The sequence below is a fragment of the Notolepis coatsorum genome (genome assembly GCF_963971535.1).
Source record: "Notolepis coatsorum genome assembly, chromosome: 9".
In the NCBI taxonomy this organism is placed as follows: Eukaryota; Metazoa; Chordata; class Actinopteri; order Aulopiformes; family Paralepididae; genus Notolepis; species Notolepis coatsorum.
Genome location: NC_140173.1, coordinates 106,717,346 through 106,732,619, shown reverse-complemented (window position 1 = coordinate 106,732,619; position 15,274 = coordinate 106,717,346). Strand labels below are relative to the sequence as shown.

The following is a 15,274-nucleotide window of genomic DNA, read 5'->3' as shown; positions in this document are numbered from 1 at the left end:
CAGCGGGAGTGAAATGGCAGTAAGGGCTGCTGCTCCCAACAACAGTCAAAGAGCTAATGAGGTCTCTCTCCCCATCGCTCTCACTTTAGCTACTGGCTAAGTTACATGTTAGTACACAGTGTTCTGACAGACACAATCTATATACGACACTGCATACTATATACATGGAGCCATGCAGACAGTAGGGTCAGGGATTTCCAGAAACGACATTGCAGTCAAATCAAATCCAAAGTAATTCCCAATGTTTCACAAAAGGTTATGACACTGGAGCGCCAATGTGCCAAATGTAAAGTTTTGTGGGATCATGGGTTCTTCCCTGCCCGCTCTAATGCCTACCAGCCGCTGGGACATCAGCTTGGCTAGTTTGTACAGAACAGCAGAAAACATGCAGAGTCCCTGATTGATCCAAGAAAAGCATAACTTCAAAACAGATGACCAGGCAAGACAAGTGTCTTTGTGTTGTAAAACTGTGGTCTATGCAACTACTTCGGACTGTGTTTAGATCCTCACAGTAGAGAGGTGAATTAAGTGCATTAGGTGCATTAAGTGAAATATCTTCACTTCACTGTGGCCTGAAGACTTCTGTGACCAGTTTTGTGGGTGTTTTGTTGGTTGTTCATCATGTCGTCATCATCTTAATTCTAACCCATGCCCTGGTGTTTAATACAACCAGCAGAGGAAACAATAGAGGCCAGGTCTTCTCCCCCGTTGCTTCCCCACTTCTCTGCTCATGTAGTTCATTTCATCTGAAAGGTGGCTCAGTTTTTGCATGCATTCCAAGGTGTCCAAACCAATGTTCTGTTATATATCTCTCACAATGAATGTTGTGGTGTCTTGCAACTGCACGTGCAGTTCATTAGGCTCCTTGGCCTACGCCCCAACACCTACTGAATTAGCCTTAACCTCTTAAGCCCTAGCCATATTTTCAGAAGATTCACCTAAAAGTACATACCCAAGTAAATGGAAGATTGCTCCACTTCTACAAGGCCTATTTGTATGTTATTGGTATCTAGGGACATCAGGGAATGTATTCCCAGGGTCAGGAATATTGTGTCTGTTACTATGCTTGAGTAAGTTGTAATGAACCCAAGGAGAATATAAATTATTATTATAATATAAATGTTTTCTTCCATCTTTGATGCTGAATAACACCATGCTAACATTGACTAAAGTGAAAATTTTCCACTGGGCTAATTCAGCACCTTCTTGAGATCAAGTTAGTGTACTAAAAGTCTAAGCAAATGAACAAAGGGCAGATGATTTACTGGGTTTTTTGTAGATACAGTACTGAATGTTGCCATTCGGACACATGCAATTTGAAATATGAATATAGAATATAGAATATCAGGCCTATAAATTACCGTTTTATGGCCAAGTCATACATCTATGGATCGGACCAAATCTCATCTTTCCAATGGCAGAGCTAAATCTGGATTTGGTACCACCAGGCGCCCGTTACAGGGCAGCAAAGACCATCAATGAAATCTACTGTGTAATGTCCATAGGTCCGCCATTTTTTTACCGGATTGCAATTTTTTTTAGACGTTCACAGAAAGGTAAAGAAACAATATACTTAGTTGCATTTTATGGTAATAACGTTGAGGTTTGTTCGACCCGTGAGATATAAACACGGAAATCACATCAATATTTCTAAGAGAAACATGTTTGGACTGGTGTGAGCTGGGTAGTGTAGTTTTATGAAATGTAGACGTCCATGTAGACGCCCTGGGTCTCCTCTTTCTTAGGACTACAGCAATTTGCAGTCCTAAGCGTCTAAATTGTCAGTTTTCCGGTGCAATGCGCAGAGATTTTTATAAGCTCACATTTAGCTTCAAATCATTGATAAACAAACGTAGTGCTGAAAATATACACTTTGACTGCTGTTTGATAGGGTTAGGGTCTTTACTCTTGGCTACATTTGAAGAGGAAACGCAACATGTCTATTTAAATTTTTACTTCTCCACTGTACTATAATTCTGTGACCTGTACCATGTCTTCTACTACCTGTACCTCCCCTCCCCCCATGCTGCAATGATGCCTGAATTTCCCCAATGGGATCAATAAAGGAATATCTTATCTTAACATAACTTAATACGGACTGTATTGATCTATTTGTGACGTGAAATAAATCTCTATATCACAGTTGACCCTCAGCAGCAGTAGGATCAGTCAAGCCCCCTGTGGATACAAGCTACTACTTACCCACTTCTTATTAACATTCATTCACGATGTGTGCTAAACCCATTGTGTGTGTGTGTGTGTGTGTGTGTGTGTGTGTGTGTGTGTGTGTGTGTGTGTGTGCTTACCCATACTGTTGGTGGAGCTGCACCACATCAGAAGGCAGCCGGTGCAGAGCACATTCAGCACCCCAAACAACAGGATCCTCCACGACTGAAACACACAACAACAATCAAATAATGTTCTGAATGATTAGATTAATGATTGAATGGTTAATACAATTATTTAAGTTGCAATTTTAACACTTTCAGTGCCAGCCATTAGACGCAGCCCTTTCCGTAGCAACGCCACCGCTAGATAGATAGGTATCCGTCACCTTGTTTATAGAGCTATAACTATATTCTATATTATAGCTATGAGTACAATAATATGGCCCAGTTGGCGGCTGGGTGGCACAGCGGACATTGCGCTCGTCGCCAACGCGAGAGACACCGGTCTCGAATCCGGCTGTCAGCGTTGCCTCCGGCTTGGGCCGGCCTTCATACTGACTCAATTGGCAGAGTCAGCGGGAGGGAAGTCGATGGGTGGTAATCTGGTCGTTGTAAACAGCGACTCCTACAGGTCGGTCAGGGCGCCTGCACAGCAAAGACAGGAGATGGCAGGGGCAGTGTGAGCCTCCCACACGTTACACCTCGCCAATGAGAGGCCGCGCTGGCAGGTGAAAAGAAGTGGCTGGCTGCCTCCACATGTATCGGAGGGGACATGTGATGGGCTTCTACCCTCCCTACGACCGGCCAGTGGGGGGCACATGCGAGCAACGATCAGGACAGGGAGAATTGGCACGAGAGGAAATTGGGATGGGAGAAAAATCACAGAAAAAGGAAGAGAAAAAGTAGGTAAAAAATATGGCCCATTTGACATCACCTATGTATCGTTCAATATGTGAAAAAGAATGAATGTGTCCATCCATACGTTCCTGTGTTATACCGTGGTGAATATAAGTATGGTTTTAGAGCGGTCTAGGGTCATTCATGAAATGCTGAGTTATAGCCCTATACGTCAATTCCACTATAGACGTTGCCATTTCTTGCCTGTACAGGCTATTACTCCAAAATCAGATCTATATCAATCAGAGCATGTGAGCGGAGCGGCGCAGACGAGAAATCCACTCTTCGCTCTAGACGGCTTGTTCCGCTCCGCTAATCGCTCATGTTGATCCCGCCGCCACGCCGCTCAGCACTCCGCCCCGCTCACCTTCATTTACGAATCATGCGCTCCCCGCTCCACAGCTCGCTCGGCAGATTTTTTTTGGAGCATGATGTAAATTAGCTTGATTTGACCAAACTACAACAGTCTACACCCCCTGGGCCCCTTAACAATTGTTTGTATTGAGCCGTATTGTAATTGTACCCATTCTGCAATGTTAAATAACGTAAGCATGTAAGCTAACAACAACAACAATAGCGGAATATACTTTGGTCTAGCAGGATGTGAGTGACGGTTCACCCTTCTCATTGGTTGAAAATGGCCTTCATGTTTGTACATCGCCATCTGTTGCTTTGGCATTGTACTACATGTATATTACATCAGTGTTAAACCACTGTGAGCGGCCCGGAGTGGATTGGAGCGGAGGAGAACTCTTGCTCCGGAAGTCGCGCCGACCCATTTTAAAACCCACTCCGTCGCTCACGTCAAAACCGCCCGCGCCGCGCCGCGCCGCTCACATGCCCTGATATCAATAGGTATTATGTCCCATCATGAATGCATGAAAGGGAGGGGGGGGTCGTTTCCGATTATTTGATTGTCCGTAACGGCATTCGTATTGAACACTAAAAACGCTTATCAGCCCGATTGGTATAAAAGCATTGCCGGATCAAGCTAAAATTGACATCAGATCGTTCTTACCTGTGATCGAGAGTATTCCAAAAATAATATTCCAATTGTTTGATCGCCATCTGGTACATCCAATGTCCATTTGGCCCACGGCATAATCCACCACAACATATGGATCAGGGATATTTGGCGCGCTTCAATGGAACCAGGAGAACGCCTGCCCTCGCCCGACAAGGAAACATGAAACCGGAGACGTTTGGCCATTACACAGGCCAAGATACAAGGTTACAAAGGGTGCTCGAGACCGCCGTGTAGCGGGATGCGGCCGGTATTGCACCTTGGCAACCTCAGACTCATTCCCTATGGTAACAACAGGCTCCCTGGGTGGATAATGAATAAAAATATCGAGGAAAAACTACCCAGAAACAACTTAACACGTTTTTGGCACCCAAAGTGTTAAGCCATGCATGGTCCCTTCAAATGGGTGTGATAATCTATTATCTGTCTGGTCTATTTTGGTGTGATATAATTCAATTTGAGGAGTGATTTTGAAATCATTTGATTATTAAAAGAAACAAATTAGTAGAACAGGTTGAGATTAGATGACCCCAAAAATAAAGGCTTCCTAAGAGAGCTACTGCATAATGATGATTTATAACAAATGTTACAACAAAACAAACGTGAATTCACAATAGCTGCAACCACATGAAAGATCCTCACCACCCCAACAACAGCCTGTTCAAGCTGCTGCGGTCAGGCAAACGCCTGCGAACACCAGCAACTAGGACAGAGAGACTTCGGCTCAGCTTCTTCCCCCAGGCCATCAGAGTCTTGAACACTGAACTCTCCACACACAAGCACACATGAGCACACACTGTATACGCTCACACACTAGCAGTCACTTTAGCATGAACACACACACACACACATGCTGCGCACGCTCACACTCAACGGTAACTTTACACAATGAAAGGTCACTTTAAAAACAAGAACGGGAGTGGTTCTTGTGTAGTAAACGGATAGATATAGCAAGCTAGCATAAGGACACATGGTATAACTGTAGATTGTATAGTATAGCATTGTATAGTAGTGTACATAAGACCCAGTGCCTCATCCGTAGCTAACAGTGTATTGCACTATCGCAGGACCTTAGCATGTCTTACCATTAGGGATGGGTACCGAATTCGGTACTTTTAAAAGGTACTTACCGAAACACGTTGGTACTACGAGTAGTGTAACTGAGGGGTACAATTCCCTGACTGTATTGATAAGTATGGTATCATTAAACCACTACCGCTTTATGTACTTTAATTACTGGCCATACAGTACACGATATATGAATATGATGAACACTTCCCACAATGAAATCGGTTCCAATCAAAGGTATTAATCAAGTATTTAATGGAGCAAAAGGTACATAGGATACTTTACATTATTCTTTGAATGCACTTGTAAGGCAAAGGAGTAAGCGTAGGCAAATCAATAACGAATGTCCATTCTCTGGTTACGCAGGAGGTAATTATACAACCTGAATCTTAGGGAATTATATCTATGGTACACTAGTAATAGCGGAGACACTGGAAGGGGTTCTCACTGGTTGTAAGCCAGCAAGGGGGTAGAAGATCTGTCGGTAGTAGGACGTCTGGTCAACGATGACTAGGGAGACTTCAGGTACAGAAGCCGGTGCAGTAGTCTCTTGATCCACAGACGAATACAGCTTGGTTCTCTTGTAGACTGTAGCTCTACAGTGAAGAAAGCTAGGCGGCCTCAGGCTCTCTGAGCGCCGACTCGACTTGACTCCTCTCGGGGTAAATCCAACACGTGCAGGCGTCGGCGATTATCCGCTCCATAAATCATAGGACCAAAGCAAATATATTCCAGCCGCAAAGGGCTATGTAGTCGTCGGGTAGATTAATCCAGTGTACATGTCCATACGGTTCTCGCCTAGGTCTCCTCGGGTGAAAGCGCCATGCAGTCGGCCCAGCCTATATAAGAACTCTAGCTAATACGAGAAAGCGTTGGAGATGCTGGTCACTATAGAATTCTAACCGCACGATACACTATACACAAATAGACTATTAAAGACTCAATAGAAATATGTCGCACTCGACGGTATAGCGCCAAACTCTGACAATTCAGTTACTAATTCGCACGCGGTCTCGATGCTCTATTCTGAGGCCAAACAGGCCATACTTCACCGCACGTTGTATCGTGGGTGAGGCTTCAACTTATCGGTAACATACTAAATGGACAAAGGGTACGGAGGTAAGGGGCTAAGGGTCTTCTACATTCACCTGCGCCGTATTTATACGCACGGTGAACAAATAGTGCCACTCTCATTTCTGTCGCCGTATCCCTGGGCAGGGCCGGGGCAAGTACAGACATGTCGTGTCGGTGACTTTGAACTTGGCTCCGGGGGCCGGTCCCTGGCGCCGGTGGACCACTGTCCAATAGGAGAATGAAATATTATGGGCTGGACTAAAGGGATATTCCGTGTATATGTACAAGGAATATACAAGGGATATCAAACGATATACAAATACTATGCAATATATATCAATAAATAAATATATATATTCGGTTTAATCTGATCCTTTGTAACAGCCGCCCCCTAATTAGTCCCACCTAATTAGCTAAGCAGAGACAGATTAACCGCACTGTCCACTACTCAATGTCTGCTGTGAGGGTCAGTCAGTTCACAAAGTCATGGGGTCATGGTCGTCATCGATGGTATCGGGGAGCCTTGGCAGTTCTATTAGCCTCGCCACGGGTCGGGTGTAGGTCCGCCCTTGGACGAGCACTTCAGCTGCTCGGACCTTTCCGTCGGCACCGGTGATCACTTTGCTTACGCGGCCGGCCGGCCACATAGCTCGGGGTAGTGACTGGTCGATAATCATGACGACTGTTCCTTCTGTCAAATTGTCTCTCTCTTTTATCCATTTCTGGCGGGTCTGTAGAGACGGTAGGTAGTGGAGTAGGAAGCTGTTCCAAAACTTGTCAGCCAATACTTGACTGTACCTCCACATTCTTCGGCCGTTCGCTTCTTCAGGCCTGTACATTGTCTGGGGTAGCGCGGGGTCCAGCCGCCCCATCAAGAGTGTGTTGGGGGTGACTGGGTCGACATCTGCTACATCACTTGAGACGTAACCGAGGGGCTTTGAGTTCAATACTCCCTCGATCTCCGTGAGGACTGTCATTAGGACTTCTTCCGCCACGGTCTGGGCCCCAAGCACGGCGTACAGGGCTGTCTTTATTGAACGTACTTCTCGTTCCCAAGTTCCACCGAAGTGAGGTGCGTTCGGGGGATTAAACTGGAAGTCAATCTGGGATGGAGCGAGGTGGGTCTTAAGTTCTGGGCCCATAGCTTGGAAGCTCTCTCTCAGCTCTCTTTCTCCGCCTTTGAAGTTTGTCCCGTGATCAGACAACAATATAGACGGTTTGCCTTTCCGCGATGTGAATCTTCGGAAGGCCATAAGGAATGAGTCTGTGCTCATGGTTGGAAGGAGTTCTATATGTATCGCTCGGGTGGTCATGCATTTGAATACAATACCCCACCGCTTCTCGGTTCCTCTTCCTTTCTTTATATACAGCGGGCCGAAACAGTCCATACCGGTGGAGTGAAAAGGCTTGTCGCCGAGTCGGAGGCGACAGGGAGGTAGGTCAGCCATCCGGGGTATACTGGGCTGCGCTCGCCACTTACGACAGTCTAGACAGGTTCGCTGGAAGCGCCGCACTGCTTCTCTCCCTTGCAGTATCCAATAACGACGTCTGATCTCCGCGAAGACTCTCTCTGCCCCTGCGTGGTGCACATCCTCGTCGTATTTCTTTATGATCAGCTCTGTGACCTTGTGTCGGCTGTTCAAGACTATCGGGTACTTGACGTCATCCGGTAAGTCTGGGGCTCTCCGCAGACGACCACCCACTCTGATGAGACTATGGGCGTCGCTCTCGGGTGCTAGGTGGAGCAGTCTGCTGTCTGATGGGACGGGCTTTGCTCCCTGTAGACAGTCTAGCTCATCGGGGAACGAGTCTCTCTGGGCTCGTTGTAGTAGAAGAAGTTCTGCTTCTTCGTAGTCAGCTGCTGAAATGTCAGTAGTGGGCTGAACCTCTGGGTGGTGCCACAGAAATGTCTTTAGCTGCGCACTCTCTAGGGTGAGGCAATCGTCTATGTCGGGGTCTGTGGAGACGAGTGTGTTCAATCCACAGAACACAGATTTCTTGTTTTCGGCCTCCTCTTTACTCGCCTCCCGTGGGGTGGGTGTAGGCCACTCTTCTTCCGGGAGCTTGAGAAACTCTGGTCCGTCACTGTATGGGTTGTGACGGGTGAGGTCATCCAGGGACATTCCCCGGGTGATGACGTCAGCTGGGTTGTGTTTTGTGTCCACATACCTCCAGCTTGCTACTTCTGTTAAATCTTGAATCTCTGTGACTCTGACCCCCACGAAGACCTTGTATCTGCACGAATCAGACCGGATCCATGTGAGTACTGTCGTGGAGTCTGACCACAAGATTGTTCTTTGCACCGGAATGGTGAGTTCACGTTGGATTAACGTGGCGAGGTGCGCTCCTGCTAGGGCTGCGCAGAGCTCTAGACGCGGGATAGATTGTTGCTTTCGTGGGGCTATTCTTGAGCGAGCCAGGATGAAAGCAGTATGTATTTCTCCTCCCTCCTCTCGGGCACGCAAGTAGGCCACCGAGCCGTAGGCTACTTCGGAGGCGTCGCTGAAGACGTGCAGGTCCATCTGGCACGTCTCCGGCCTCACTGTGGGTGGGAAGTAGCTGCGGTGTATGTTAACACCTGGGAGTGAGCTGAGTTCCGTCTCCCACTCTCTCCATGTGGATGCAAGGTGTTCGGGTATGGGGTCGTCCCAGCCCTGGTCCTTGTCCCATAACGCTCTTACAATCATCTTTGCCCTGGTGGTGTAAGGTAGAATACATCCCAACGGGTCATATTGTCTGGCGAGTGTTCTGTATACACTCCGTCTGGTGGTCGGTAGTGCAGTCGACCTTCCCTGCTCCTTGGTCAGGGGTGTGTGTTTATAATGGAGCGAGTCTGTTTTGAAGCGCCAGACTAGTCCTAATGTCATTTCTTGGGCTTCTCCTGGGATGGTCGCCATCCAGGTCTCGCTGCTTGCTGCCTTGTCCTCGGGGGAGAGGCTGCGCAATACTTGCGGGTCGCTGCTGGCCCACTGCCTGAGATCAAAGCCGCCTTTGATCAGGGAGGCGCGGAGCTTGAGTAGAAGGGCCTCGGCTTCTTCTGGCGTCGAGACGCTTTGCAGACAGTTGTCCACGTAGAAACTATTTTCTTTTTTTTTTGATCAAATTTTTTTATTATTAATTACATGAAACAGGACAACACAATAACCACAGTAACAAAAAACATAACTTCACAGGAGAATAACAAACAATAATAATACAGAATAATAAATTATAAGACAAAAAGAAAAAGAAACAGCGTCCAACCTATCAAATATAGGTGGCTACTTCAATAACAAAAAGGGGTCTTCAAGACATGGCAACCTTTCCCCACCTTTACAAAGTGGAGTGACTTAAAAGATTGTTTATGAGAGTGTTGTCACAGATTTACTGTAGATAGCCTAGGTCCCATACACATGTTCAAGACTGCCAAACTCGCAGACGGTAAAGTGTAAGAAGAAAGAAATTCCTCTTCCAAGTTGGTTGACAGGTCAATCAGTCTGCCAATATTAGTCCCTTGGGGAGATGGCATGTGAATTGACATATAGCGCAGAATAGCTAAATACCAACCCCCCCTAAAATCCCCCCAGCCAAAGTTAAGAAGGACAAGACAAAAACCAAGACAGACAAGACATTTCCTCCTCCCCCTCCCCAGAGACCGCCGGACCCCCCCGATCAAGCGCCCCAACCCCGCTCAGCCGCACACGGCGGTCTTTACCTTCTCAGCTGCTGCGAACCACAGGTCAATGCCAGCCTGCCCTACCCCAATCACCCGAGCCGTGGATATCTCAAGATAAATCACATCCAATAGAGTTAGGGACCAGTTGATCATTGTCAGCTTCTCAGGCTCCTTCCATCTCATTGCTATAAGCTTCTTCGCTGCTGTGACGCCCGCTAGGACAACCCTTTTCAGTTGTACGGACGCGGGTAGTGTCGTTATGTCGTTCAGGAGTAGCGTAACAGCTGTGAATGGGATAGTTAAGCCACACAGATCTGAAAGTTTGTCCGTTATTGACCTCCAGAAACGGGCCACTGGTGGGCAATCCCAATACATATGCATATAAGTGCCAGTGGCCTTTTGAGAGCACAAAGTGCACCGAGAGTCGGTTATCAGTCCCATAGCAAATAGCTTCCTAGGTGTAAGATAGGTCCTATGAATATAATTAAAATTAATTTGCTGGTGATTGGGGTTGCGGGAAGATAATGCCACATTTGCCCAAACATCATCCCAGTCAAACTCGGGGTCCAACTCCGGGATATCCACACGCCAGATTGTATCCAATGATAAATTTTTATACGTGGATTGAATTAAGAGCGTATAAAAGTCTGAGACAAACCCTCTGGATGTCGTTCTGTCCACTATGAGCCTGAGGAAGGGGTGTGGTTGCAAAGCTTGAGCCCACGGTACGCCATGCGCCCTCAGTGCTGACCTTAGTTGAAGGTAAAGAAAGAAGGACTCGCCGGGAAGATCATAAAATTCTCTTAAGTCCTGAAACGCACGGAGGCCGTTCTTATCATAAATATCCTCCAGAGTATGCACTCCCCTCCTTTGCCATTGAGGAATATTAACCGGCTTGTGTCCAACAAGTAATTGCTGGTTATTAAAAATTGGAGAGTCCAGGTGCCAAGGGCATTTAACCCCACACGACCTCTGTACATTACGCCACGTTTGGATCACGTGAGTTATGATCGGTCCATACCTCAGCCGGCATTTCGCAATAGAGACAGTGGAGTACACTACATCCTGCAATCTTAGCGGAGACACCGCCGCCGCTTCTAAGGAGCGCCACGATACAGCCTCTACAGGGTCTAGCCAGCACATCAGAGGTCTCAGTGAAAAGGACCAGAAATAAAGTTTAAAATCAGGGATTGCGAGGCCCCCATCTTGTTTCCTACGTTGAGTAGTAGCCCTTTTGATTCTCGGGCGTTTGTTATTCCAGACAAACTTAGATACCATCGATTGTACCTTGCGCCAGTGGTCTATTGGAGGGGGCAGGGGGAGCATTGAGCTAATAAAATTTATCCTAGGCAGGATGTTCATTTTGATTATGGAAGCCCGGGCTTGTAAGGAGTTAGGAAGGGACGACCACCTGTCTAGATCCTGGCGTATTTTATCATAAGTACCCGTGAAGTTGTACTTAGTAGTTTGGTTCAGCGTGGGGAATATCTCTATGCCCAGGTATTTAAAATGTTCTACTATGGGGATATCAGCTGGTAGTCGTACCGCCTTGGCCAGTTCATTAAGAGGTAGGCAGGCTGATTTGTTCCAGTTAATCTTAAAACCTGACAATTTACCAAAGTCGTCGATTATCCTCAATAATTTTGTGGCCGACCGGGAGGGGTCGTCCATGAAAATCAGCAGGTCATCCGCATAGAGAGCAATTTTGTGTGGAGTATTGTTGACCATTATGGGGACGATGTCCTCCGATTGCCTAATAAATTGGGCCAAAGGTTCGAGGGAAAGCGCGAACAGTCCCGGGCTCAGAGGGCAACCCTGTCTAGAAGATCTGGAGACTGGAAAGAGTGTGGAACAGTTTTTGCCTGTCAGTATCATCGCAGACGGCGAGGCATACAGGACTTTAATCATATGAATAAAACTCTTTCCAAGACCCATGACCTCAAGTACCTTCCACAGGTATGACCACTCAAGTCTGTCAAACGCCTTCATGGCATCCAAAGACAGAACTGTGGATGGAGTTGTATTGTCTTTACTGTTATCGATTACATGCAACAGCCTCCTAAGATTATCTGCAGCCAGACGCCCCGGGATAAAACCAGTTTGATCGCAGTGTACCAATACAGGCATAAATCTCTGCAGGCGACGGGCCAGCACCTTGGCAAACACCTTTAAATCGGCCCCGAGAAGACTCAAGGGTCTATAGCTACCACAATCATTGGGATCTTTGTCCTTTTTGAGAAGTAAAGAAATCAACGCCATATTGACATCTCTTGAGAACTCCCCTTGTTCGATAGCGTAATTGATCATATCGAGCATCAATGGACCCAGTTGGTCCCAGAAAGCTAAATACACTTCGGGTGGAATACCATCCCAGCCTGGCGCCTTACCCCTCTGCATTTCAACAATAGTCTCCCTCAATTCTACGAGAGTAATCGGTCTCCCCAGTTCCTTGGCCTCTTCCTCAGAGATGTGGGGTATCTCAAGCCCGCCGATGAACGATTCAAATCTAGAGTCATCCAGATTACCCTCTGAGCTATATAACTGTGAGTAAAACTCTTTAAAAGTGTCATTGATCTTTTTCGAATCAGTAGTGACTGCACCCTGGCTCGTCCTAATCGAGGGGATATCTGAGAAATGATCATTTGAGCGTATTTTCATTGCCAATAGATGGCTAGGTCTGGAGCCGTGAAAATAGTAATTTTGTCTTGTCCTATGTATCAAAAACTCAGACTGTTGTTTAAGTATGGAGTTTATTTCTTTTTTGACTATCTTACGTTGTGTGTTTAGTCGTTCATTATAGTCAGTTTGCAAGGATGCGTATAGGTCCGCATATAATGATTCCAGTCCTTCTAGCTTTTTTGACCGGGATTTTCGCAAATTGGAGGCAAATAGTGTGACATGACCCCTGATGAATCCTTTTAATGCGTTCCACAGGACCCTAGGGTCTTCTACTGTGCCAACGTTGATCTGCAAAAATTCTGCTAGTTTACTCCTGAACTCAGAACAGAAGTCATCGTTCTTTAGCAAGGTCGAATTAAAACGCCATCTGGGAGCTCTTGCGGAGAGCCTGCCAAAGGTTGCCGTAAGGAAAATCCCCTTGTGGTCTGAGAGAGCCAGGGGAACCAATGAGACATCGAAACTATCAAACATATTAGGGGACGCGAATGCATAGTCAATTCGAGAGAAGCTTTTGTGTCTGGCTGACAGGTGAGAGTAATCTCTGAGGGTGGGGTTGCATAAGCGCCAGAGGTCTGAGAGCCCCGTGTCTTTGGCCCACATCCTGAGGGCCTTAGAGGCCCGTTTCTGGTCGCTCGTTTCAGAGGGCCCAGACCTATCCATCTCCGCATCCCAGCACGCATTAAAATCGCCACCCACAATGAGAGCGTATCCATTAAGTTCCAACATATTCTTCGTGATTGTATTATAGAACGCTGAATCAAATGTGTTAGGAGCATACAATGCTATTATAGCCATCTTCCTATGCAAGAATTCAACTTTTGCTATAGTAATCCTTCCCTCCGTGTCCGACCATACATCCAAGATTTTGATATCAAGGTTACGTCTTGTAACTATGACTACTCCTTTCGTCTTATCATCGGCTGAGGATGCGGAGATAACGTGATATTGCCGATTTGCCAGTCTTGACACGTCACCTACCATTAAATGCGTCTCACTAAGGAGAGCAAGGTCAATATTTCTCCTCTTCAATAGCCAAAGGACACTGGCACGCTTGTGTGGGGCGTTAAGCCCTCCTGCGTTCCAAATTAAAATATTCAATTTAGCCATGGTCGAGCTTGTATAAGTGCGTAGAGAACATACCCGTGCAGCCAGGCTGAGTACAGAGGTGCCGATCCCGGCGGGCCCGGACGGTCAATCCCAGGAGTTCAGAGGAGGAACACTTACACATATATAAGACAACAGTACATAGAACACATAAAAATACCACCCCAGCTACAGCCCCCCCCCCTTCTACTCTAAACCCTAACCCACCCGTCCTACTATAAGTTCCTCTATACCCACTCTCCAATCCCCACCCTATGCCCCACCCACTGAGGATGGTCATCTTCCTATCACTTCCCACTAGAGACATGGATCAATAAGACGCTTCCCACTCCCACCCCCCTCTAGTTAAACCCCTGAGTAAACCCCCACTAGTCGAATAAACACAAATAATAATAAAAATTAAATTCAATAAAGATATCGGTCGAAAACCACCTGAGCACTGGCCCTAACATAAGACAACCATAATGGTAAAATTAGCCATTATTAAATAATAACTCCACATCAACCTGCAACCATCTATTTCCGAATCTGCGCTTCAACGTCGCAATGTTATGGCCCAAATGGGTACAGGAAAATTCAAAACAAAATTAAATTAAAGCATCCCAGCCGATAGTCTAAGGCAGGATCGGGTCACAGGTTAATTGTGCAAAATTGTGTGAACAATGTCAATTAAACAATGACAAAAATAAGAAAGGGAAAAAAGGGGTTATGGTTAAAGTGCACCCCTGAAGCAGTCCCTCTGATCAGGCACAACGGCTGACATGACATAACCTATGTAAGAATCGACAATAATAGGAAAAGGAAAAAGAGGGTTATGGCTAAAGTGCAAGCAAAGTTAAACTTGACCCAGCCTGTTATCACATATTTATGTATATTCGTTCGAGAGCCAACATGAACCTTGGCCCTAACATGACAGCTATAATGGAAAAATTAGCCATTATTATATAATTACTCAGCATCAACCCTGTGACCAACTACCTCGTAGTCTGCATATTAATGTTGCAACATTATAGTATAAATGGAAAAAGGAAAATTCAAAACAAAATCAAAGCATATCAGCAGTTAGTCTAAGGTAGGATCGAATCACAGTTAGATTGCTCATTCAAATGCCATTAAAACAGCGACAATAATAGAAAAAGGAAAAAGAGGGTTATGGCTAAAGTGCAAGCAAAGCTAAACCTAAGCCAGCCTGTTATCACATATTTTATGTATATTCGGTCGAGAGCCAACGTGAGCCTTGGCCCTAACATGACAGCTATAATGGAAAAATTAGCCATTAATATATAATTACTCAGCATCAACCTGTAACCATCTACCCTGGAGTCTGCATATTAATGTATCAACGTTATAGCATAAGTGCCTCACGGAAAATTCAAAACAAAATTAAGGCGAGTCAGTAGTTAGTCCAAGGTAGAACCGGATCACATTTAAATTGCTCATTCAAATGCCATTAAAACATATAGGAAAATGCAATACAAAAATAAATTAAAGCATCCCAGCCGATAGTCCAAGGCAGGTTCGGGTCACAGGTTAACTGCTCATTCAATTGCCCTTAAAACAGCGACACTAATTATTGTATAATTACTCAGCATCAACCTGTAACCA

At 46.0% G+C, this 15,274-nt stretch overlaps 1 protein-coding gene across 1 annotated transcript in view; it reads right to left on the bottom strand.

Moving 5' to 3' along the window:
• The window catches only part of slc30a6 (solute carrier family 30 member 6), a gene marked incomplete at its 5' end in the record, with an annotated part of 272,427 nt that overhangs the window by 197,643 nt on the left and 59,510 nt on the right, over nt 1-15,274 (bottom strand). The window contains one exon of the mRNA XM_084321298.1: nt 2,307-2,391. Coding sequence (XP_084177424.1) covers nt 2,307-2,391 — 85 coding nt within the window. The remainder of the gene's footprint in view (nt 1-2,306; nt 2,392-15,274) is intronic.